The 27,180-nt window shown below is 36.2% G+C and overlaps 1 protein-coding gene across 4 annotated transcripts in view; it reads left to right on the top strand.

Annotated features, from left to right (window-relative positions):
• The window catches only part of LOC143983301 (short stature homeobox protein), a 59,883-nt gene extending 38,870 nt beyond the window's left edge, over positions 1-21,013 (top strand). For 2 of the 4 annotated variants that reach the window (XM_077482827.1, XM_077482826.1), the window contains exons 5-6: positions 16,240-16,304; positions 18,666-18,814. In XM_077482827.1, coding sequence (XP_077338953.1) covers positions 16,240-16,304; positions 18,666-18,687 — 87 coding nt within the window. In that variant the 3' untranslated portion in view covers positions 18,688-18,814. Of the gene's footprint in view, positions 1-16,239; positions 16,305-18,665 lie in introns of all 4 variants that reach the window. The other 2 variants (XM_077482825.1, XM_077482824.1) reach the window with 1 other exon arrangement.
• The last annotated feature ends 6,167 nt before the right edge of the window (positions 21,014-27,180 follow it).

The raw sequence follows: 27,180 nt of genomic DNA on the forward strand, positions 1-27,180 counted from the left end.
ATGCTCTATGATATAAGTGACAAACTAAAAGTAAAAAAACCGAGTCTTCTTTGGAAAATGACCTATTTTAGTATTTTTTTGGCAATTATAATTTTTCTTTATAGTATGATTATAAAAAAAACTTTAATTTGCTAAGGGTGACCCTTTCTTGATTGCTTAGAGCATGAAAGGGAAAACCCTTATATTAGGATTTTTTAATATTTTTTGTTATTCCTTAGGATCAATTAGTAAAGAACCTCAAGGTGTAGAGTAAAAGTAATACTCAAAGTGTTTATTTAGTACTTTGAGTATTTTCTAAAATGTTTACTTCAAAAAGCTGAATATATTAAAGGGGTTTACCATTTTATTCTATAAAGTTCAAAAGTCTTACATCTGTTGGACGTTGAGGGATGATAGGTGTTACTTTGAATCATCTGTTCCTTGTGTGAAAATAGCAATCTCAAGGCTGCTAGAACACTTAAAGCTCCCAGACCCTTTTCAGTGCAAAGCAGTTCTAGCCTGGAGAATTAAATGAAACACTGGAGCACCATCACTTTAAAAACGTCATTGTCTAATATTAAAACAGCAGAGCCTTACTATTTTGAATAAGCAAAGGGGTTTCTAGTTAATCACTGAAAATCTTTTTGGGGGAAACTATACTGTACTTTTTTTTAGTAAATACATATTTTAGGGTTACTTTATTTAATGAGTAAATGTAACATGATGCATTCCTTTAGAAAATCACCTCTATGGTGACATACATATGAAAGCATATTTTTTTTTGAGTGTTTTATTATTTTTGTTAAAGACCCAGTTTGTCTTATAGACATGCAAAATCTGTTTTATTTAGTCTGACTTAACCTATAGACTTGCATTATAAGAGTGAAGCAGTTAAGTACAGTCACTGTGCAGTAGAAATAAGTATGACAGAAAGTCAGTTATTTTCTCATGTTTGACAGTGAAAGTGTTGAAATTAATGGGACGAGCTTGGGTTCAGAAAATGAACACAAACAACAGCGACAGCGCTCATGCCCTCAGTGCACACTAATGAGGTAATGTGTATACCAAGGACACCTAGCGCTGTCATTGTTGTTTGTGTTTTTTTGTATTACACTACAATATAAGTGTATATTGACAGCAGCATAGGGCAACCCTAGGTCCTCCCATTCTCACTCACATTCACTTATGATCTATTGCTATAAGCGCTCAGAGTACATGGTTGTTCTTGGTTCAAACAAATTAGCCATATTTGGCAGGTTTTCCTGCCAAGCCCAAAACTCATGTTTGTGTTATGACATTATTTTGTACTAGCACTACTACAACAAAATTAATGATCCCTATATACTCATGACTACTGTATTTGACCAATGATGCCAGGATTGTCAACATATAGAAGCTGGTGAAGATCTGTTATTTGCTACAGGAGTTCATGTTTGGTTTGTTTGATTAAGGATGATTTATGCAATATCAGGGGGGCACCATGTCCTTTTTTGGAAGTGACAGTAAACATTTTTGTAAACAGTGTGTATTGTCCCTTTTAAAAAAAGCTTTTAACGTCGACTTGAAAAAGGTCAGAAAAGTGAAAATATTCAACTCCTATAGACTTAAATAGGGTTCAGTGCTGTGTTTAGCAGATTTGTTGCAAGTTTTGTTGAACCTCCAGAGATATACCAATGGTGTAAACTCAACCTCAGTTTAATAAATTAATATTTACAGTCTTATTCTTTTTACTTACATGCTCTACCCTTTTTAGCTAACCAATGTACTTAATGACATAAAATCGACTGTTCTAGTAAATTATTCTCCCAAATTGAGATATGAACTCTGATTTCCTAAAGGGGTAGTGCATGTGAAGACGTTGTGCAAACTTCAGTCACCCAATCATGTGCAAGAAAAAATGCCTGTTGTATTTCCTTTGATGTGATTGGGCATTTCACGCAAAGTGAACTTTATACATATTCATGAAATTAAGTAACTTCCTTTGCAAAGGGAACACTTTCTACCCCTTTAAGAAATCAGGGTCATGGTGTTCCAGTTGAGGGCCATGTGTTTCTTTACCATTTTAAAAACTTGTAAAATAATCTGTAGGCAGCTTTATCTTTGACCAGGGTTGGTGTGGAAGAAAATTGAAGCTATCTCATTTATTTTTTAGGAACATTTACATTTTCATAGTGTATATACTAAACTTACGGATTTCCTGTTCTGCACGTAGGATGTGGTCTCTGGGCTTTCTTAGTGCTAATTTATGTCCTTGCTTTCTAAAATTTGCACTCAGCTGCCTTCTGCTCCATGAAATTGTTTGAGTTATAAAAGCCAGATATATTAGTATGAAATCCACAACTGTACAAATGGTTCATTCACGTCTCATTTATGCTTCCAATTATATTTATAAATCACTTTTCAAACTGTATACACAGCATATTCAGAGGATAAAATTTGTTTAGTATGTACAGTAAACACATTTTCACTTAGCTGTGGCACCATATTTCTATTTATATACGGTAATTATTTATAAAATGTTGTACAGGGCAGATTGTAGAGAAGTATACTGGGCAATAATAATCTTACAAAAATGACAGCAAGTATAATGCGTTCAAGGTTAGTCTCAAAACTTAATTTGGATGATTTTCATGTTTCTAGACATTATCATAAAGCTAATAGAGGGTCACAATTTTAAAACCAAACTTTCTCAGCAAAGCAGTTTCATATAAATTCTACATAGTCCTAATTTAATAGATAATAGTATTTGCCAAATAATTATCCACAATATTATTTGTTCTTTAAGGTCAGTGTTTTTTTTATGGTAATATTCTTTTAAACTTTTCTGTTGATTTACTAAAGCAGTAGAGTATATTTACTTTATAAGGAAATTTTCACTTATCTTAGATTACTCAATTACATGCAGGGAAATAAAAAAAAAAAAAACATAAAAAACAGGATTTTTTTGCACGTGAATGGGTGATTGAAGTGAGCACACCTTCGCCTCATTCAGCTAATGGAAATTACCATGCATATCAGTTGAAGCCAAAAATCTTATTCTTTTAACAACCTTACTATATTTTAGCTATTTTGTATCTGCTTTTGTTTTTCTAAGTGAAAAAAGGCCATTTTATTATAACTTTAAAAGTTAGTTTTAATGCAACCACGCTTCAATTTGCACATGTATTTAATATAAATATGGTAAAAATTTATAGGAAAAAACAAACATAAAAATGTTATGTGCATTATTGGGTACTTATGCAATACTAAAAACACTCATTATCTAAAAGTTAAATTAATTCAACAACAGTGACAGAAATAATGTCAGCTGAGTTATTTACCTGCTCTAACTAAAATGTAAAAAAGTAAAATAACACTTTTTAAAAAAAAATATATAGATATATAGATGGATTTCAAGTTAGTTTTCTCACTGACAGAAAACAAAAAATACACATGAAACGGCTGCTAAAGGAGACATTTTTACCTATGCGCTGTCTTTATTTTGAATGCCCAAGTAGATTTAGAGAAAATGTATTTTGTTTAAATTTCCAATGACTATGATTAGGTATTTAGGCTGAAAGCAGGCCTCTGCTTTATTTTTAAAACAACCCCATAATCCTATGAAATATTTTTTTATTTTTTATTTTTATTTAATAGCTCCACTGATTAGTAGTTCTACAAAAAACAGTAGTTTAATACCTACAATTGTCTATAGCCTTACATATTGACAAATTAATTATGGAGCTACAGCATATATATATTTAAAGTTATGTTTCATGTTACTTTTAGTATTTCTAATACTTTTACATCAAAAAGCAAAACGTGAAAAACAGTTTTACATATAACATTTCACCTTCATCATTTTTTTTTACAACCTATAAATACAAATGGCTCTAATGAGTGTTAGACTAAAATGAATTCACCAAGTTCAAACTGATAAATTTGGTTATCTCCTATGGGAGGTTTTTGCTTGATCCAAAAATGCTTTTTTGCTCATTTTCACTAGGAAACTCATAAATGGTGTGGTTAACTCCCTGTCATCACTAAAATAATGTTCTGGGTTCTTTAATTTTAATGCCCAACTTCACTACTGCTTTTTGCTACTATTTCTTTAAAATAAAGAGACTTTAAAATTTAAACTGGGTCATAGTCAAGAGACAAGTTAACTTCTTAAAAATGGGCATGTATTGTTTAGAGGTAATCTGTCACATACAAGAGAACAGTTGGTCACTAAAATCATATGTTTCTTTCTGTGAGTGCTTGAAATATTACATATACAGTATAAAATATATTCAGAGTTTAGTCATATAGAATAATTTACTGAAGTGTGCAGGCTCAGAGCAATGTTGAGAAGTCTGACTTTATCTGTAAAAAACTTTCTATAGAAATGTCATAGAGTTAAATAAAATGTAAAAAAAAAACAGTGACCTGCCACTGCTGATTACTCAGCAGTGGTAGCATGAGATTGTAGATAATATATGTTTGTAACATTTACTCCTCTCTACTGTCTTGCTTTCTAATTACCCTTGATTTACTAAATTCATAAGCATGATTAGTCATCAGCCTGAGGCAATGCAGCATCAATTCCTTACCCTAATTTACTAATACTCAGTGTACATGTCTATATGTGTGAAATGCATGCAACAAGACAAGTTGGGATTTTAGATGAAATAAAATGACTTTTACAATGCTCTAGTGAAGTTTTAGTATTTTTATTACCATAACTATTGTAATTTATTTCACCTTGAGCAAATTGATAAAAAAAAAATTACTATCTTATATTTAATTTTAATTAATCTCTGTTACCATTTTAACTTTTATAACATTTCAAGTACAATTTTTGCAAGAAAGCATTTATGCTATGCTATTCGCAAATATCACTAGAGATTTAAAGAGCAATATATTTCTTTTTATATTTTATAATTTTAATGATAAAGCATGAAATTACATTAGATGGATCATTATGATCAATACAGAGAGAGTCTCACATTGGCCAAGGTGTGCACATAAAGATACACATAGATGATCTTTCAGTCCACATCAAAGTCAATGCACATGAGAACATCCAACGTAGGTATAACTGATTTCCTGGAAGTATTTGTAGAAAAATGTGGGGGATAGGTTGGTAATGTGTGCAGATGTACTTTCAAACACCTTGATTGATTAAAATCAAAGGAGAGGGCAGCAGACACTCAAATCAATGACACATGTTATGATTAGCTTACAGTTTTTTTAGTGTACTGATCCATACCCACTCATTCAAGCAATATGTATATTTATAACTGACCATGGAGCATTATAATAAAAAAAATATGTAACACAGTAGCCAAAAGTGAAAATACAGATTATGCATTATGTTGGCTAACTGAAGATAATAATAATAATAATAATAATTATATATATATATATATATATATATATATATATATATATATATATATATATATATATATATATATATATATATTTTTTTTATTATTATTATTAGACTTATTCACAAAAGTAGAATTTTACAATGGTATTTGATGTTCTACATGTGGTATTACCCTTTTTTTGCTGGATAATATTTAGAATGAAAACTTTAGAATGAAAACTAGAATGAAAAATGTTTTTATCAGTAATAGTTTTAATCAGTAATAGTCAGCTATAGTACATCCTAGATGTTGAGTACGTTCTGTTCATGTGCACATTCACAGGGCTGTGGGAGCAAGTGAACATTTGTTTGCCAGTGAGGAAAAGTGAACACTGCTCCCTGACAGTGTGAGCTTAATTTAGCAATTCAGGCCCTAACACTGTGTGGTTCAAATACATCAATCTGGATAACGGGCAGAACAATCAAGGTTAAAATGTTACAAGGTGGAGCATGATGTTTTTATGATTTTACCTGACATTTAGATAATAAACTATTTCCTCTATTTTTTTAGATTAATAAATAAACTGTATATATATATATATATATATATACAGTTTATCGATTAAATAGTATTATTGGAATTATATTTTGAATTATACTGGTTTGTAATGTTTTTTTTTCTTAGTTTGTAAAAATATAAATGCAGGTTAACTAATTACATTATAAGAGACCCAATAGATTCATTTTGTTTAAAAAAAACAAAAAAGATACTTGCAGGCAGACCTACTATTTCTTTTATATGTGCTAGCATACATGAAAATGCTTTCCTGTAACATAAATATACTCATATTTAATGTCCCACATGTACATGTACTACATGTACAATGAGTACATATTGTTCTGTGATTTATGTAAATTCCTACATTGTATGGCACATCTTTGTTACTGCTACATCAAATAACTCTTTATATTTCTGTCCTGCTAGGTAGTTTTTAACACTGGGGATGACTTACTAAATGAGTAATATTTGCTCTTCTGCTAGGGAACATACTTTCCATCAAGCAATCAATTATGTGTGGGGATTTAAGAAAATAGGAATTTAAATGGATATTTTCAGCAAAAGCAGATTTGATGTGCGAAGTAAAAAACATCTCTTTAATAAATTAGCTGCTAAGTTTTTTATGTGAGTGGGAAAAATTTATAATAGATAACTATATGTTTATGTATTAGCTGCAAAAAGTTGTATATTAAAAATAATTACAGCAACTTCAACAATCAGTCATCTCAAATGTAATGCTTTCTTTTGTGCAGTATTCACAATGAAATATTAAACAGCTTTGATAACAGTTACAGTTTTAGAAATGAAAGATCCTGATAAGGTACTATATAGTGTTAAAATGTAACTTTTTAAATGAAAAGTTTTTAATATATTAAGAAATAGAGAAAGACACTATCTGACACAACTTAAAGGGGTTCAACACACCAGATATTCGGTGTGTTTCAAATACCCAAGTGTGCTAGGCAACTTAGCAATTAAATCTAAATTTATTTTAGCTATTTCATATATTTTGCTTATTTTCCTTATATTTCTACAAATTAACATAGCTAGGTCACCTGACATAAACAAATAATCCCCTAAAAATGTAGTTATTACTTTTCACAATTACATTTCTCATTAAAACAGAAAATACTGCTGTAGCAATAAACACTGAACATATTTATATGCTTAATATTTGTTAAAATATGTAACTATGCAAGTTATTTCCAAAAGCACAGACAGATCTTTACTTATGAATAGATTGCTATGATGCTTGTCAGAAAAGGTATATCAGTCAAATTTCCGTTTTTTAGACTATGAAAAATTTCTATACCACATTCATATAGGACATTTTTCCCATTTTGGGAATATTGAGATTTTATAATTTAATCATGCTATAGCAGCACTTTACACTGCTATTCAAGATTCACACATTTTTTAATCTTTATTATAAGAAATTATTAAAAGGATCATTGCACAGTTTGTGGGATACTTCTCAGTACATTCTGCAGACATTTGCCATCAACTGGGCTTTTTTGTTTAGTCTTTGGCACATTACTTTGCTGGCATACTGATGCCTTCTAATATACTTTAGGATGCTTTAAATGTTCCAACAGAAATATAAACCACTTGTGTTTAATGAAAAGTTATGAAGTTAGAAATTTAAGAAAGCAATAAAGGAAGCAAACGAATTCACCAGCAGTATATACATTTGTGGGTATGTATAGTCCCATTCTTCTACATCTCAGAAGGAAGAAATCATATTTTGCAGTTCATAATTATAGTAATGTTTAATTTAAAGTACTTTCCATTGTCATTATGCATTCCTTCACAGTAAACCATAAAATAACTAATTGAAAGTATGTAGATATACCTGGTCTTTCATCTTTACATACATATTTATATATATGTGTGTGTATGTGTGTCTTTATGTATGTATGTACCGATAGAGACTTATTTTTAGAAGCTCTGTTTAGATAGGAATATGACAATGTAATATGACTACTACCTCGAAGTATTATTATTTTCACTACTCCCACTACAGTATGCTTTTATAAGCAATACCATTACATTTTTAAATATTTTATAATGTGTAGTAGTATGCATGTAGTAATAGTGCCATTTTTAACATGAGCTATTTGTATTAAATAGTGAGGTTAGGGGGTCTTTTCTCTAAATAACTTTTTACAGGTAATTGTTATGTTATGTATATTTTTTGTTCATCTGTGTTGATATTTCTGAGTGAGAGAACTAACTTCTGTAATCTAATCCAATTATACAATTGGCAGGGTGGTCATATGCAGCAATCATTAGTTGACCATTACACTAGTGTAGTATGGTCTCATATGATTAGGCCTAAATGATTATCATTTCAGAAAGCACATGTTATAAAATACCATTCTGATATGATAAAACTAGCCTTTTGTTTTATATACAGTATTGCGTAGCATGACAGATGTTGGATGTGTAAACTGATTTCATGATTACAAAGCTAAATAGTTCCAGTTTATTGAATCTGATTTACTAAGGACTTGGCTCTACTCTAAAATTGTGTGGATACTCATTTCAATTATCCAATCATGTAAAAAAAAGTGAACTCCTGCTCACTTTGAATAACCAATCATGTGCAGATGCTTTTCAAGTGATTGGATAATTAAAGTAAATATTTACACAGTTTTTCTCAGCTTCTTTAGTAAATCAGTCCAATTGTTTGCACAGTCTAATAATATTATTTCTATGTATGCTGTGCTATTTTTCACATAGTAAGTTAATTATTGCGTGCTTTATTATAGTAATAGTTCAGCGTTATGCAAGTAATTCTTCCATTAAAGTGGAGATTAATTTACTAATTCATTTTTAAAGGACCAGGCTCCAGGGCTGTTATACTGATTCTGGTTTCTTTGCTCACTGAGTCACTGACCTAAAATAGGTATGCGACCACTGAATCCTGAACTTCCATACTGCAAACGTTGTGATTTTTTTGGCCACACTGGCTGCTAGGAGCCTGTGCCCTTAAAATCAAGTCTGTATTGGAAACTATAATATATTTATTTTGTCCCATGTTCGCACACAATGCAGAATCAAATTAATATTTAACAAAGAAAGACTGCTTTGACTTTTAGCAGCTCACTAAACGGATAAAGAGCAATGGATTTATAAATATGGGAATGTCTGTAATAATATTAAAAGGTAACATTTTAGTTGTGCATCTGCAAACGTTCTAGATATGCAGGTTAAAAAAATTGATTTGGTGCTCATAATAATAAATTAGGCCAGCCTCCTTTGACTAAGAACTCACATACTGTTTTACATTGTGATATCTTCATTAAAATGAAGATCTTCCATTCCCTAAGCATGCAAACATAGTGGTAACTTTGCAATCTGCTGCATCAACTTTTGCACTCCTTTCCCCAAAATCATTACTGTTACTGAAATGCAAATTACATAGTTACATAAACACAGGACACAAGTCCATCTAGTTCAAACAAAAGAAAAAATAAATAAATAGAAAACCTCCATATACAAAATATATACCCACAGTTGACCCAGAGGAAGGCAAAAACAAAAATCATTATGAAGCATGGTCCAGTTTGTTCCCCCAGGGGAAAAAATATTTCCTGATTCTCCAGGAGGTGATTGGATATTCTCTGGATTAACAATATCTGGTGTTATTACTTATAAATGTTATTTTCAAGTTATATTTTTTGCATTTAGGAATGCTTCCAAATCTACTGATCTGGCCAGAACTAGTTCTTGATTGAGTCTTTTCCACATCCTCACAGCTCCTACTGTCAAGAAGCTTTTTCACATGTGGAGGTTAAATCTCTTTTCCTCCAGATGTAAAGAGTGGTTGTCCTATGCTTGTCCTATGTAATGACCTGAAAGTGAATAACTCAACACCTAGTTCACAATATGGTCCCCCTATGTATTTATACATGTAAGTATATAACCCCTTAATCGCCTCTTTTCAAGAGAAAATACATTTACTTCAACTAACATTTTCTTATAGCTAAACTCTTCCATGCCTCTGACCAGTTTGGCTGCCCTTCTCCAATATCATAAGTGTATATACTTGTGCCCAAAAAATCCAGATGTGGTCTTACTAATGATTTGTACAAAATGATGCCCCTTCGATGGAGTCTATTCCCCTTTTAATTCAAGAAAGGATTTTGCTAACTTTAGAAACTGCAGAATGCCATTGCTTTCTATTATTAAGTCTATGAACTATCAAAATACCTAGGTCCTTCTCTACCATTAAATCCTCTGGCTGTTCTCCTCTGAGAATGCATGATGCATGTATGATTTAAGCCCCCAAATGCATACCTTTATCAACGTTAAACCTTATTTGCTATATAGTTTCCCAATTAAATAGTGCATTGAGCCTGGCTCAAGAACATTATTCCTTTACATTTAGTGGGTCATCTGCAAATACTGAAATTGTCCTTTTTAAAAACACTTTTTTTTAAAATGAAAGACAAATTCACTTTGCACTACAAGTGCACTCCAAGTGCACTTGGAAGTGAAGTCACTGTAAATCCGAGGGGGACATGCAAGTAAAATAAAAAACAGCATTTTAGCTTGCACATGATTGGATGATAAAATCAGCAGAGCTTCCCCTCATTTCAGATCTACCCGCCAGATTTACAGCAACTGCACTTCCAAGTGCACTTTCAGTGCACTTTTAAGTGCATTTGCAGTGCGCTTGTAGTGAAAAGTAGATTTTCCTTTCGTGAATAAACCCCTATGTCATTTCTAAATTTGTGTAAAAAGAAAGATAAATATGTTAAAAAGTAAAGGTCCCAACATGGAACCTCAGGATATACTAATATAACCTTAAACCTTTCAGAGTATGAATTATTAATCACTAATCTCTGAATATGGTCTTTTAACCAGTTTTCTATCCTTTAACAAAATCCAAATATACCATATCCACAGCCACTCCTTTGTCTATGTGTTTTGCTCAATGCATCCTAAAAAGGAATTTAGATTTCTTTGACAACTTTGGTCTTTTGTGAATCCATGCTATTGCTTAAAATATTGTTTTATTGCAAAAAATCTTCAATGTGGTCTTTTATAAAACTCTCAAGTATCTTCCCAAATACAGAAGTTGAACTAACCATAGTTTCCTATGATTATTTTGTTCCAAAGTCATCAACAAAGCCTTCATTTCCTTATGTAAATACACACCATGGGCACTAATTAGAGCAGGGACATGTGACAGTCTCTCTGAATGACAATCTTGCTTTACTTTCTCCATGGTAAGAATCAAAATGGCAGGAATGAGTATAGGAACAATTGGGTCTCTTGGAACAGACTGCAGCAAAGTACTTGCTCATGTATTGTGCAGCAGTTGGTTGTTAATGAGCTGAATAGTTAATATTCCATAATGATTCCTGTAAACATCAGCAGAGGGAGTTTGCTTTCGTTAAAATGTTTAACAAATCAAGATCATTTATGGAGAAATACTGTGAACTTCTAGGTAAATGGTATCATAAAAATTTTTACTCGAGTCCAGTACTATAACTAAAGAGTCAATTTCTCTAATTAATTCATATGTGGGTTGATTTCCCTAACACCGTTGATTTCTATAATATTTTCACATGGTTTTGTTTACCTGTTCTTCACAACAGATTTCTGTTGAGCTCATCGTGGTCCTGACCAAGGATGGTTTAAGACTAGAAATGGTTTTGAATGGATTTAAAATACTCAGGATTCCTTTAGTACTTATCTCCTTATAATTCAGAATTCTATAAAGATCCATACACTGGCATGCTGTGCAGCCCTCAAACAGGTGTCAGAGAAAGTATCAGTTCGTGCTCTTTAGGCATTTCACAACATGATCGCATAGTATATAATACTGGTGAACTAACAGCAGATTAAACCATAGCTCTCCAAAAATTGCCAGGCTCAGTTTTGCTGTAAATCACCATAAATTTTACTTTAAATCTATGTTCAGATCACTCATATGTTAAATTTTTTGGTAAAAGCATACAGCATTACATTTGAAGAAAGAAAACAATTGCATAACAAATAAGCCTTGTTCTATTTATATAACATAGTGAAAAGTGTTTGGCTGCCTCTGGGCCAGGGGGGCTTGCAGTCACTGAAGCCACCAATGACTCAGTGACTTGATAACATCGGCATACTCAAAAACAGGTCATGCAAACCAATGAAGATCCAATACAAATCACCACACGAGTGCAAAATCTGGTGCAGCTCTGCATAGTAATCAATCCGCTTCCAGTTTTTTTTGTCAAAGCTTTTTTGAACAAACTGAAGTTAGAAGCTGGTTGGCTACCAGGCACAGCTGCACCAGATTTTGCACTTTCCAGTTTTAGTAAATCAAACCTACACACCTTTGGTTGAAGTTATTTTAATAAAGGAGACTCCACCAGTTACCAGATATGCAGGTTTATGTATTTCCCATCAATCAGCTTGATTGTTTAAAGCAGATAGGGCAATGTAAAATATGTGTTATCTGATAAATAGAACAACAGTCAGTCCACTCAAACTGATTTATCAGGTTTTCATAGATGTTCAAAATGTTGTTTTATCTTTTGGGGACTCATTGGTCTACACATCTGCTGTGGTCATTATGAAGTATTACTGAATTATGTAAAAGTGGAAAGTAACACCCAAAACACCCAGGTGGACAGGAACATATTTATGAATTAATGTAACTCAAAATTCTGGTTTTAAAAAAAAATCTATCCAAATATTTGTTAACAGAAAAGTACATTCTATTGTCTTTTACCTCCTCCAAATCTCCTGATGTGATTACATTCATCCCTCATGGTCCCACTTTATATAGGAACATAGCCTGTCTCTCTTGCTCCCTCCCAAGATCTATTAGGGACTGTGGACTATGTACAATGGAATTTGAAGTGTTTATGGAGCAGTGCACATGACAACAACTAATATGCATTGCTCATTCCAGTTAAATGAAAGTGAAGGGGAAAGAAACAGTTTAGGAGCTCATGGAGGGCATTACAACAAGGCACAAAAACATAGTAACTATTTCATAAAAAAATAGATTACAGGGCCATTAAGGGTATGGATTATTTTAGAGAATAAGGATAAGAATAACAATACTTTTAGTATCACTCTAAGCCATGGAGATCACACTGTTGGAACACTGCCAGACATATAATAAATCAGGGGCTGACTCAGGTCCCCAAGCTTTACCTGCAGTATACCTAAAATATCATATCTTAGATAGAACTGATCCTGTGTTTTGACTTAGATATCGATAAGAGAACATTTTATGAACCTTTCACGGACAAACTCCCAAAACCCAGACTAATTTACCTAAACCCTGGCTACTTTTTTTGCTTCTAATTACCTGGAATTAATAGCATACATTTGATAATGTAAATGCTATTTTATGTTGGTTGCTCTCTATCTCTTCATGGTTCTGTCTCACATGTGATCTTGTTTGTCAATAAGATTTTTAGGATGACTCTCTAAGACTAAGTCTATGAGTCCCATAGACTCATACATGTTTAACATCTTTCCAATCACTTTAGCTTTATTACAGGACATAGTGTTCATAGCACTGTCCAGATGTATATGTAAACCGGGTTAGCTGTGACTGGGTTAGCTGTGAGGGGCAGTGCATAATACTCAACAAATTGTGTGAAAACAAGTTCATTTTTTTTGGAGGGGAGGTGGTTATTTAATAAAGTGGTAGAGAATGTTCATTCAGCTTTGTAAATAAAGTAAAGCTGTGTTCATTTTAATCATCCAAATCAGGTGCATGCAAAAATCCTGTAGTTTTTTTTTTTATTATTTTCATTGTACATTTGGGTATTTAGAGTGAAAACACCTTCCCTTCATTCTCCATTCTTTTTGTAAATTAAATCCAATATTTGGCAGTGCCAGTAAATATGATAATGACATCATATTATCACAATGAATTTCCTTGATTTTTGTCAGGACAATAGAAGTGCAAGTGAAATTCTGGTTGGCTAGCCCATACCAATTAAATTATCAGTGAGATACAATGCTGATGTAATGGAAACTCACAAGTAAAATCATATTAGATCCTCGAGTAATAATCTTATAAATTCAACAAGCAGAGGTAACTCGCCAAAACCTTCCTTTCAATAAATCTATGTGTGTGTGTGTCAATGGAATATTATAAAACACGCTACATTTGAAAATGTACACTGCAGATAATATTGCCTTAAAATCGGTTGAAAGCGGTTGTAAAGGTAGAATGTTTTTTTCCCTAATGCATTGTATGCATTAAGGTAAAAAAAAAAACCTTCTGTGTGCAGCTCCCTTCCTTCCCCCTTTATACTTACCTGAGTCCGACCCAGGACTGTGCCCGAGAGCAGTGACTCTCTCCCTCCTAACAGGGCAGATTGGTAGCAGTGGGAGCCATTGGCTCTGGCTGCTATCAATCAGATCCTGTGATGAGGGAGCAGGGGGCAGGACTGAGCCTCACTGTCTGTGTCAATAGACACACACTGCACAGCTCAGAATGGAGCCTGGAGGTGTGCCACCATACAAATTGGCTTCCTATTGAGGCACACCAAGAAGAGGAGTAGTCAAGAGAGCATGGGGGGATTATGAAGTGGGGATTTGGGGCTGCTCTGTGTAAAACCAAACACTTTAACTATCACACATTTTAAGTAGAAAAAAGTGTTAATTATGTACATAATTAAAGAAGATGTAAACCCGATTCATGAAATTTCAGCTGGGCACATACTGTAAATCTGTAGTATTTTTTTTTTAGCTCTCTCCCATGTGTTTCTTCTGTTTGGTAGCTCTGTTATCAGCCTAATAACTGCTGACAAGTTCTCCAAGATGGCAGATAAAAGCAGCCTGAAGTTTGTGTCGTGGAAGGTTGCTATAAATAGATTAGCACATAGCTAAACTATTTACAGAAGAGCTCTGCACATTAATTCTTTCCTTTGCCTATGAGGAGTGGGGGTGTGTGCCATTTCTCCAATCATCCGTCTTGGTTGTATGCCAATAATCCACTCCCAGTGCTGAACAGGAAAAGAAAATCTCTAACATAATGGGCACTTTCTAAAGGATATATAAAGCTGGGGACAGCAGATATACATATAAAACTTATGTAGGGAGATTTGTTTCATCCCTGTGTATCATCTGAGGCAGTTCACTTCACTGGGTATATGTGAGGGTTTACATCCACTTTAAGATTATTCTATTTTAAGTAAGTATCTAGGAGTACTGCATATAAAAATAAATAATAGTTCTAATATTGCTGTACATATTGTAGCATATTTTCCTTATGACATTATGTTTTCTGCTTGCAATACATTAATCATCAAACTTATAGTATTTTACCCTAGAATACAGTTTTCCGGAAGATTTATGGTTGTTAGGGGTTGGGCTTTAAGTTAAGGTTTAAGTTATGTAGTTAAGTTTAGGTTTATGGTAGGTTTGGGCTAAGGGTTAAGTTTAGGGGTTAATTGTAGGTTAATTGTAAATGTATGTGCTAAAAACACAACATTTTCAGAAGCCAGTGTCTGTACTGTAAAATAATTATGGCAGAATTCGGACTACCTCCCTGTGCAATTAATTAAAATGTATTGATTTACATGTACTGCAAAAACAAATGAAAAAAACAAAAACAAACTAGGGTGTACCAAAGGGTTGAAGTGTTAGTCTTTATTCACATCTGTACAGTAGGTGTGTTGACTTATATAGAGTTCAAATCTAACAAACATAAAGCTTACAAAACATGTAACATGCATTCAATATAACACAATTCACAGAAGATTAACCAAAAGGAATATGGAATGCTTGAAAAAAATAGAGTACTAATTGCAAGTAAAAGAGTAATACCAGCTCCCATTGAGAATGCTTATTCATATTTAATTTGTGATCCTGGGTGTCAACAGGGTCACCAGAACTAGTGTCCCTATTTGGGTTTTGTCAGCCCAAGATTTGTGATTTTATTTTACTTTCTCTTTTGATGATAATAATAAAAAGGCCAATAGAGAGGCTGACTTTCTCTAACAGGGGCACAGACAGTAATACAAACCTTACAGGGGTTTTAATCCCTCCCCACGTTATCCAAAACTGTAAAAAAAAATGTTTGCATTTAGTTACACTTTAAAATATATGGTAAGGGGAATAATTTGATAACAGTATACTGTGAATTATTCCTTAGGGGTGAAACACACCTATTCAAAAAGGTATGCAGTAACGTGTGTGTTACCATAACATATGGTAACGCATGACACAAGCATTGGGGCATTGCAGTGCTATTCATTTTGAATGACAACTACACTCACTAAAGTATGTATTATGTAGAACAAAACACATGTTCGTGTATGTGCATTAATGCAACATAAAACAGCAAAGTGTAAATCCAGCCTTAATGGAATCCTGGATATTTATATTTATACCACAGGTGATCATAACTTCTTTACCAAATTCCTCCAGTCATCGCTGGCAAGAATGCTGCATATCACTATGGTGAGTGGTCTGCAGCTGCCATTCCTTTTTATAAGTCATCATAAGCCATCTCTTTATATATTGAATTACTGCTGGCTTGTCAAAGTCTTGTCTTTAAGGTGTTTTTCTATGTTATAATAATGAGGGGAGGTGCTCAGCTGAAAGTGAAATTTAAATTTTAGAAGTTATAGTGATTATAAAGTTTCTATAAAAATAACAAACATGTTATACTTACCTGCTCTGTTGCAGTTGGTTTTGCACAGAGCAGCCCCGATTCTTCTCTTCTCGGCTCCCTCTTCGGTGCTCCTGGCACCTCCCACCTGTTGAGTGTCCTCACAGCAAGTAGCTGGTTATAGGGGCCCCTGAGCCACAGCTCTCTGTGTCCATTCAGACACAGATCCACGGTTTGGCCCCACCCCCTCTTTCTCCTCAGTGGCTGACTGACTTTGATTGACAGCAGTGGGAGCCAATGGCAATACTGCTGTGTCTCCGCCAATCAGGAGGGAGAGTTCCAGATGGCAAAGGCACTTGTGGACATCACTGACTTGAGATAAGGTAAGTATTAGAGGGGCTGAGGGGGGCTGCTGAACACAGAATGATTTTTATCTTAATGCATAGAATGCATTAAGATAAAAAAAACTTTCTGCCTTTACAATCACCTTAAGAAAAAAATGTTTTAATAGTTATCATATATAAGGAATTATGTTTTAAATTCAGGTGCCCAGTTTTTCAAAGGTGCACCAGCATAGTGAACTTTTTTCGAGATGAGAGTAACTCACATAAGTAGAACATTTTCCTTACGTTGATTTGCTCTTTGAAACAAAAGCAAGATTATTAAATCAGCCCCATATAGTTTTGGAAGTGGAATATTTAAATGGTAATTGCTAGCGCATGAACCTAGGCATTAGGCATGAAGTAACATGTAGTCAGCTAATCTATATGTAAATTATACAAATATGTCTGATTCTTTGTTGTTTGCTTTGTAAGAAAAGGCAGCATTAACATGCAGAATCTATGGCCATGGTCAAAATGATGACTCCCAAAGGATGCAACAGCTGTCTCTTGAATTAATTCAATGGCTTTGTTGATCTTCTGCCAGTCCTAGGTTTTCTAAGGCTAAATAATGAAGCTTTAAACTCGGACCAATTCACAAAAAATCTTTATGTATAGCCAGCTTTGACACTTAAAAACAGCTATTTATAGTTTTAAAACACAGTTTTGTTTGTGATAGAACAATTATAATAGAACAATTATAAGATCCTTTAAATTGGTGCACCTTAACAAATTTTGAGAAACCATACCAAATATGGTATGGTTAATTACAGGGAACACATTATTACCCAAAAGTGGTATTGCATATAATATATAAAATGTGCTTAACTCCATATACAGTGTATGGCACAACTATTGTAAACACTGACGCTTTTAAGTAAAGTTATATTGTGCATAGGGGTACATAGGGGTACTGCTTGTGAACTAATTTTTTTCTCACTGAGTTATACAGTAGATCATATATTACTGTTGTACAAAGCTTGATGTAACATATGTATTGTCCTGTCTCTACAAGGCCCCTTTCACATGCATGGACCAATAGGGACTGCTTGTAAGTTTTTCAAGTCAACCCGATTCAACCATTCATTGCCCTCTATGGAACAGCAGATGTAAACAGGCATGTGTCCATTTACACTCACTAAAAACAGATGGATTAGGGATTTTTTCCCCATCCATCTGGCAGATCAGATAACAGATGTAAATGCACAGGCGCTCGGTTTACATGTTTATATCTAATCACCCATAGAGGAAAGAGGACTGCATCCACTGCATCAGCTGAGCTGACCCGGACCTGTCAGCCGCCTGCTCAGTGGGGATCAGTGGACAGATCCCCAATGAGCAGGCGGTTCTGCTTGTGGAGTGGGCCCATGTTAAAGGGTCCTAAGTTAAATATAACTTAACGTAAATACATTTATACCCAGCCCCAAAAACAGGATTTCATTAAATTCCTAGTAATACTAAAGCTCAGTTTTCTTTCCTTTATTTTTTACTGAGTGGTTTTCAGACTCTCAAAAGTAGAAACAGGTTTGCTTGCTTAAGAGTAAAATATCCTTTAAAATTCTATTTCAATATCCCCCAATTGTAGTAGCTAGGTTGCAATAAAATTTGAAATCTGGAGGTAAATTTAGCTAGGTACAATATTTGACTGTTTGAATAAGAATCAAGGTTTTCTGTACTTATGGGATGACATTTTCTTAATATCAGATTACAGGTGATGTTATCTTGGGGACTGTCCTAATTCTCTAGTGTACAATAACTATGTAGTGTTCATGAATATATCCCTTGTAAAAAAACACTTGATGTGACCTGTTTTTTTTTTCTTTCTTCTAGGTCCAAGCTCAGTTACAGTTAGAAGGTGTAGCCCATGCACATCCCCATCTTCATCCACATCTGGCTGCCCACGCTCCCTATCTGATGTTTCCTCCTCCCCCCTTTGGACTTCCAATTGCATCATTGGCAGACACAGCCTCTGCAGCAGCTGTGGTTGCAGCAGCTGCTAAAAGCAACAGCAAAAACTCTAGTATTGCTGACTTGCGACTCAAAGCCAGGAAACATGCAGAGGCTTTGGGGCTTTGACAATTTAGCCATTGGTTAAACATTAACTGACTTCTTGATTCTCTTTTCTGCCATTATATGACTCTTCAGACGCCAAATGGGTTGGTAAAAATACTTTGCAAGTATACTAGAACAATTAAAGGGCCTATACCTGCCTCTGCAGAAGATCAACAAGGATTATTTATCAAAGGCATCATTTGGTTTAGTTAATTAAACTCACAATAAGCTTGAATGAAATATCATGAAATTTGAACAATGTTTGCAACCACAGTGATTCTGAAACTGGAGACAGATGAAGACAGATAAGAACCTAGCCTTACATAATTTGGACAATTGTTGAATTTTGAAGAGGAATGGAAAACAAAGATTTTTTTTCTTTACCCTTGACAAAAAAAGGAACTTGAGCATTACACCATTGGCTGCTTTCAGTTTCTCTTCTGCATGTTTCTGAGGAAAACAACATGGAAAATTCATATACATAGATCAATATATTGTAGATAACAAATCACTGGGGCTGGTCTCCATTAAAAATGGCATCTCTTTGTTGCCAATGGTATTACTCACTTCCATAAAACTCTTCCTTTGTAGACACAGTCTCCTGAATATACATGGAGTTTTGGATATAGAGAAAGCAAGAATCACCATTCATTATGTGTAGCAGCCTGCTCACAAAAATAGGCAGCAATAATTTATTTTCATTTTTTCCAAAGATCACATTTGGAAAAAATATATACAATACACCAATTGTTGGTGCTTTCAATACCTGAAAATAAAAATATTTACCACAAAGACATTATAATTTTTAATATAATGCAGTATCATGTGCTCTGTGCCATTTACCTGTAAGCTGTCACCATGTCCAAAATTCAGAAGTAATTAGACTTGGAAATCCCAGAGGTATTTACTGTAAGGAGGAAGAAGGTGGAATGGTGGTGTCAGAAAGTAATATTAATACAGAATTAATGTTAGTAAGATGCAATTAAAGTGCAGTAAAGTGCAATACTGTAAATAGTATAGGTTTACGAAATGAAATCTTGAGATATCAATAATTAAATTTGCATTCACCTACGCAAAGCCTTTGGGGCTTAACTTGGGTGTTGCAGTTAATTTGCCAAATGAGTGTATTCCATGAGAATGGATAAAATAATATTGTCTTCTTCCTTGAATGAAGAAAGTTGTTATGGTTGTTAATAGTCCGTGTGCCATATTTTAATGAAATCAGCTGAAAATCTGGCATGGTGGTTTTAGTATTGATTTGACATTTTTAATACACAATTTAAATTGGACACAATTATGATCAGGGCATTGTCGACTGGTTGATGTATACATCAAAAAAGTAAATATTCATATTAAAATAGATACCAAAGTGTTCGCTTTTTTATTTTAATGCAAATTCCTTCTGCCTAAGGAACTTGGATAACATGCATACAATTTCCTGTTTACCTCTACAAGAAAACATAAATATTTCATCATTTTAGTTTGGCATTTGTGTTAGGTACATCCAAGACAGGCAAACCTTTCTGTTTCTTTGTAAAGATGTAAGTGGATGTTTTATTTATTATTTTGTTTGAAATTTTATAAATGTGTAATATTTTAAATATGTTGAGTGTAAATTTGACAATGCTTTGCATTTATTTTTATATTTTGGAATTTTGTTGCTTTTGCAAAATGTTATAGGCATTTAGCCTAAAGTTTTTTTTGGCATTGGCTTTACCCACACAAATGTAGCCCTTTTGATTGTAGCCTGGAGACATAGCCATGTGTGATAAATAAAGCACTTTCGTATAGGGCATGTTACATTCTGGCAAAATCCTGCTAAAAATTTCTTAGCATCATGTCAACTAGTACAATTAGTTGGGCTGCATATATACATTTTGTATGTCTGGATTATCAGACATTTCAGGGATTGTAGATAGGAAGATTTCAAGCCTGTCAAAAAGCAAACTGGTCTTAAAATCTGTCATACAGCATCATTTTACATTTCCATATCCTTCAACACCAGCATGCTTCAACACTGATTCACTAAATCATTTTATGTTCAGTTTGAGAGTGTATTTTGGTAAATCACAAGGTATGAATGTACATCTCAAACACGTGGAATATTAATAAACTTATAAATATTTGCATTTGTGAGTTTATATGACTTAAACAGTTATATAAAAGATTGTCATTTGTTACCAAGGCCCAAGTTAACAAAAGTAGAGTAGACTTTAAACTTGGAGGGAAGAGAGGAATAAGGAATAATACCTGAATTTTACATATACAAAACAGTTTTTTTCTTTCTACGAGACATAGACATTAAAAAAAGGCTTTAAGTATAGCTCATTCCCTACAAATAGCATTCACATTTTCTTTGATTCCATATGGAGTGAACAATAAGCATTGGACCAGATTAGATGCCTTAGCTTAGTAGCATAACTGTCTATACAAAGATATTAGTAAATGACTGGTGTATGTAGCAGAAACGATGCTAATAGTCCCTTACAAGTGCTTTAGGTGTTTTTTGGTTGTGTTTTACACTTTTTTTTGCATTTTGGTATATTTTATTGCACATGCTCTTAAACACATCTATAATAATACTTAAATATTCCAAAATGCATATAAAATGTGTCAAAAAAGACTCACAAAGGCATGCTAGAACACATGCATTTTTAAAACATTAGTTGACTTGTCTTTAGGAAATAAAATCTATAAATCTTTAATGGACTGTAAAATTCAAAGGCTATACAGGTTCCCAAAAATGGTTTGAATGTTACATAGCTTAAAGCTGAGCTTGCAGCCAAACTTCTAAATAAACAGATGAATTGCATACAATGTGACCTGTATTGTTTACTAGCCAGCATATGTGTCATAGCCAAAACAAAAAATGACAAGCTCCAATCATCTTAACATTTTTAAAACTGTCTTTATAAAGTAAGGTGTACATGGTAAGGACATTACAGAAAAAAAATAGGGCTAAAATGTAGTCTGCTACATGTCTTTGGTAAAAAAATTCCCAGTAAGTGTATATTTCTTGGTTTGCGTGAAAGTTATAGCCTCTACAATCTTATATAAATATATTGTATTTTTTTTTATACAAGTAATGGCGGTGATAAGAGATCTATAGTGGGGCTGTGATGGATGCAGTGGGCAATTTCACACTAACTGACACTGGGTGGGAACTGACACTGACATCACCAGTGCCACAAATACAGCGATCGGTGATAATACTATGCACTGTCATTGTACTAATAACACTACTAATGGCTGGAAAGGGGGTAGCATCTTGGGGTAATCAAGGGGTTAAGCAGTGCCTAACAGGTGTAATGTGTATGTTATGTGCTGCTTTTTACAAAAAAAGTTCCCTCTGTACAGAGCCCTGTGTTGTTTGCCAACACATGGCTTTGGGCTGTGATTGAACACAGCCAATCAGCAATGATTCATGGCTGAGACCTGCTGACAAATCCAGCTGTGATTAGTCAGTGGGAAGAGGGGGGAGACACATGCACTCCCTGTACCTGGAAGAGGATAGCAATGAACAGGTATGTCCTTGTGTATGTAGGAGCTGTCTGTCAACAGTACAAGGTCCTGAAAAGTTTAAATTTATTGGAGCCGTTGCCAATTTTTTTTTTTTGCTAGATTTGGCACAGGGGCACACTGGATGTCTTCAACTTCCATTGTGCTGTGCTTCTGGTACGTCCCCTGCATCTTAAAGGAGAAATAGGCTGGCTCCAGGCAGACTTGTCCTTAATGTATTCATTGCTATATTTGTTCCAAAATAGAGGCTTTTATAAATTCAGAGACCACACTTTACAGAGGTGATTTGACAGGCAGTGTGACTTATTATTATTATTTTTATTAAACAGGATTATTATACAGGATTTATGAAGTGCCAACTGCTGTACAAAATTAAGGCAGAAATCACAGTTACAATACAATTTGGTACAAGAGGAATCAGAGGGCCTTGCTCGTTAGAGCTTACAATCTAAGGGTCGGTTTATATAAAAGGTAATAGCTATGGGGGATGAGCTGATGGAGAAAGTAAAAAAACGGTATATTAGTTAGAAGCAGGATAGCCTTCTTTAACGAGAAGGGTTTTCATGGATTCTCTAAAGATGGATAGATTAGGAGACAGTCAGACAGATTGGGGTAGGGAGTTCCAAAAGATGGGAGAAACTCTGGAGAAATCCTGGAAGCGAGCATGGGAGGAGGTGACATAGAAGCGATCGTGGCCAAAAGTTCACGAACCGCAAGGTTCGCGGTGGACCCCATTGACTATAATGGCAGGCGAACCTTAAAAACCTCCAGGTCATATTTTGAGCCCCAAAATACTTACTAGCTGTGCACACATAGTCCCACAACATGGACACTTACAAAACAAAAAGTATTAAGTGAATCTGGGATCGACAACGACAATCATTCTTTTTTTATCTGTGCAATTTTGACAATTTAGGAGCGCATGAAGGCCATGGATGAGAGGCAAGGTCAGTGCCACAGTCAGGGCAGCACAGTCCTGTGCCAGTGTCCCAGTGTGCCAACCTGTGCTTGAGCCCCTCCCCCTGCCCAGCCCTTGAACAGTGCCACAGTGCCACAGTCAGGGCAGCGCAGTCCTGTTCCAGTGTCCCAGTGTGCCAACCTGTGCTTGAGCCCCTCCCTCTGCCCAGCCCTTACCCCCACCTATGCAGGGCTCCACTGCGGTGGTCCGGAGGTGCCAGTCCAGTGCTGTTCCTCAGCCATGGTGCTGGCACTGCCTGCTGATTGGCTTCTCCGCTGCTATCTCCCTCACTGTCTGAAACCAGCACTGCGATAGAGACTGAGCACTGACACCAGCACCGTGATAGAGAGCACTGACACCACACCAGCACCGTGATAGAGAGAACTGACACCAGCACTGATACCAGCAACTCGCTGTGGGATCCAAGAATATGACACCGCTCAACCCCTTCAAACAGGAGGGTACAAGCATATAGTACGGTGTGCTTTTTTTGTACAAGGAAGTGAGCCAAAGGTAGAAAAAAGGTCTGTGTGCTAGACACAGGACACTGGACGAGGGGCAAGCCAACAGTTCCATTGCAAATTGGGCAAGCTCTGGCCAGAGGTCAAGCCTGCCCACCCAGTAGTCCAGGGCTTCATCACTTTTCAGAGCATCCACATCGGCCATTAACCCGATGTAGTCAGACGCCTGTCAGTCTAGGCGTTCCCTGATGCTGAAAGAATGATCTCATATCAGAAGTGACCAACACATCTTCAAACCGCCCTCTTCTTGGAGACGCTGTTGGATTGGTACCCACAACTCTTTCTCTGGGAGTGGGAATTCCTCCTCTGCCAGCGTACACAAAAGCATAATGCAGCATTTCTCTAAGCAAGGCCTGGAAGTGCACCATTCTGACAGCCCTCTGTGATGGTGGTAAAATTTCCGCCATTTTGTGTTTGTACCAGGGGTCTAAGTACGTTGCCACCCATTACTAATCCTTGACCTTTATGCTTTTTTATACGGGGATCCCTGTTAAAACACTGGAGCATGAAGGCCCCCATGTGCACTAAACTGGAAGCGGTGTGGTGGCCTGGCTCCTGCTCTTTATCCAGGATAATGTCATCCTCCTTGTTCTCCTCTTCCCATCCACGCACAACAACAGGGATCCCAGAAAGGTTTAAAGCATGCTCTTCTTGCTCCTCCTCATCCGCCCTGGCACCATCTTCCTCTGACTCCTCTTCAGACTCCTGTTGTTGACTTGTCTCAGATAGAGTAGCCCCCCATGGGAATTCTTCCAGCATTGCGACTTCCTCATCTTCCTGCTCCTGCTCCTCCACGGCTTGATCAGTGACACGACGCAATGCACGCTCCATAAAGAATGCATAAGGTACGATGTCACTGATGGCGCCATGGCTGCGACTGACCAGTTTGGTCATCTCATCAAATGGCCGCAGAAGTCTGCATGCGTCGCATGAGCAGCCACTGGCACGGTGAAAAAAAACAAGCTCTCCAGGACCTGTTCTGCCGCAGAGTTCGTACAGGTAGTGGTTAACTGCACGTTTCTGCTGGAGCAGCCTATCAAGAATATAGATGGTTGAGCTCCATCGCGTCAGGCAATCGCAAATAAGACATCTGACCGGCAGATTGTGTCACCGCTGAATGTCAGCAAGGCGAGCCATGGCCATGTAAGATCTTTTGAAATGGGCCGAGATTTTCCTTGCCTACCGCAAGATGTCCTGGACCCCAGGGTATTTGGCAACAAATCGCTGCACGACCAAGTTTAAGACATGGGCCATGCATGGCACATGTGTAATTTTGCCCTGTTTCAATGTGCTAAGCAGATTGGCACCATTGTCACACACCACTTTACCAACTGTCAAATTGAGCAGTGTTAGCCACTGATCTGCCTGTGAACGCAAAGCTGAAGGGAGTGCAGGGCCAGTGTGGCTCTTGGCTTCCAGGCACAACAGACGCAGCACAGCATGGCAACGTCTCACCTGGCAGGTTCTTGGGATCTTGGGCGGCGCAGCGAAAGATACGCTAGCAGCGGAAAAGGAGGAGTCAACTGAGGAGGAGAGGGAGGAGGAGAAGAAGAGGCAGGCCTGCATGCAATCCATGGCGCTAAAACCAAATCTACACGGGTGCCACAGGTTACATGCTTGACGGCTGTCAGAAGGTTCACCAAGTGGGCAGTAAAGTTATATACCTTCCCTGCCCGTGTTTGCTAGACCACGTGTCTGTGGTCAGATGTATCTTGGCACCGACACTGTGTGCCAGAGATACATTCACTTGCCGCTGAACATGGCCATATAGCTCTGGGATGTCCTTCTGTGAGAAATACTTCCTTCCTGGGACCTTCCATTGTGGTGTTCCAATGGTCACAAATTTTCGAAAAGGCCTCAGAGTCCACCAGTTTATATGGCAGTAGTTGGCGGGTTATCAGTTCTGACAAGCCAGCCGTCAACCATTGGGCAAGAGGGTTATCCGGTGTCGTCATTTTTTTACGCTCGAACATTTGGCCCACGGAAGCCTGCCTTTTTCCAGAAAAATGTGAGGACAGCATGATGGAAGGTGGAGTGGAGGACGATTCTGAGGAGAGAGGAGAAGGAAAAGTAGAAGAGGCTGGACGGTGAGAGCGCCTGGAGTGTGGCTTTGTGGATTACGTTGCTCCCACTGGGCTCGGTGATGGCAGCTCATGTGCCTTCTTAAGGCGGTCATCTTTAGGTGAGCATAGGGCTTAACGCGACTTATGCGTTGACTGCAAAGGCTGCAGATGGCAACACTATTGTCAGCAGCGCACACGTTAAAAAAAGCCCACACTGCGGAGCCATGTGTACCGGCGTCCTGGGAGCACCAGATGTGACCGTACATGGTTGATGCCTCACTCCTGATACATTAGCAGTCTGCTTTGTCCCTCCTGTGCAATGTAAGTTTCGCCTGCTTCTCCTCCCCATCTGCTGGTCCATATCTCCCTCATAACTCCCCTCCTCTTCCTCTCTTGTGGGCACCCATGTGACATCACTAGACATGTCATCATCGACGTCACCTTCCCCACCGCTATAATTAGAGATCTCGGAGTAGGCAGCGGGGACCAACCTCCTTGGGCTGATCTGGGTACTGTCGTCAGACTGCTGAGTGGCGGTTGTTGCTACCTCCTCTTCCTGATCCAATGCCAATAATGGCTGCACATCGGCAATGTCTTGTGTTGGATCAGAAAATAATTCCTGTGACTCAAGCGAAGGGTATATGGTGGTGGTGGTGTTGGTGGTAGTGTCTTTGAGGGTGCACACAGCAGAGAGTGAAGAGGGTGCAGAAGAGTAATGCCGCGTACACACGAGCGGACTGTATGGCGTACTTAGTCCGTTGAAACACATTTCAGCGGACAATCCGCTCGTGTGTGGGCTTCAGCGGACTTTTTCAGCGTGCAGTCCGGAGTACTAAGAATTTCGGTTTTTCCAAAAAACTGTCCGTCATACTTTGCTTTCAGCGGACAATACGGTCGTCAGTATGCTATTCGGACGGACTAAGAATGACGCATGCCCAGAAAGGATTTACAGGGCGGAAGCGCTCGGTCTTGTAAAACTAGTGTTCGTATTGAAGCTAGCATATTCGTCATGCTGCTAATTTTGTGTTTTTTTAATATAGCACATTCTTTTCTTCTTCATAATGCAAGAAAAGTGAAGTAGCTTTGCTGCTTATATTCACACAGAGTTATCACAAATGTTTTTATTCATCCTCATCCTATGATTAATATTCCAATTTGAGAATAAATATATATATATATATATATTTATATATATATGTATATATATATATATATATATATATATATATATA

This window comes from Lithobates pipiens, unplaced genomic scaffold (assembly GCF_037356315.1).
Source record: "Lithobates pipiens isolate NorthernLeopardFrog02 unplaced genomic scaffold, aLitPip1_a1.2 Scaffold_16, whole genome shotgun sequence".
NCBI classification, from domain to species: domain Eukaryota; kingdom Metazoa; phylum Chordata; class Amphibia; order Anura; family Ranidae; genus Lithobates; species Lithobates pipiens.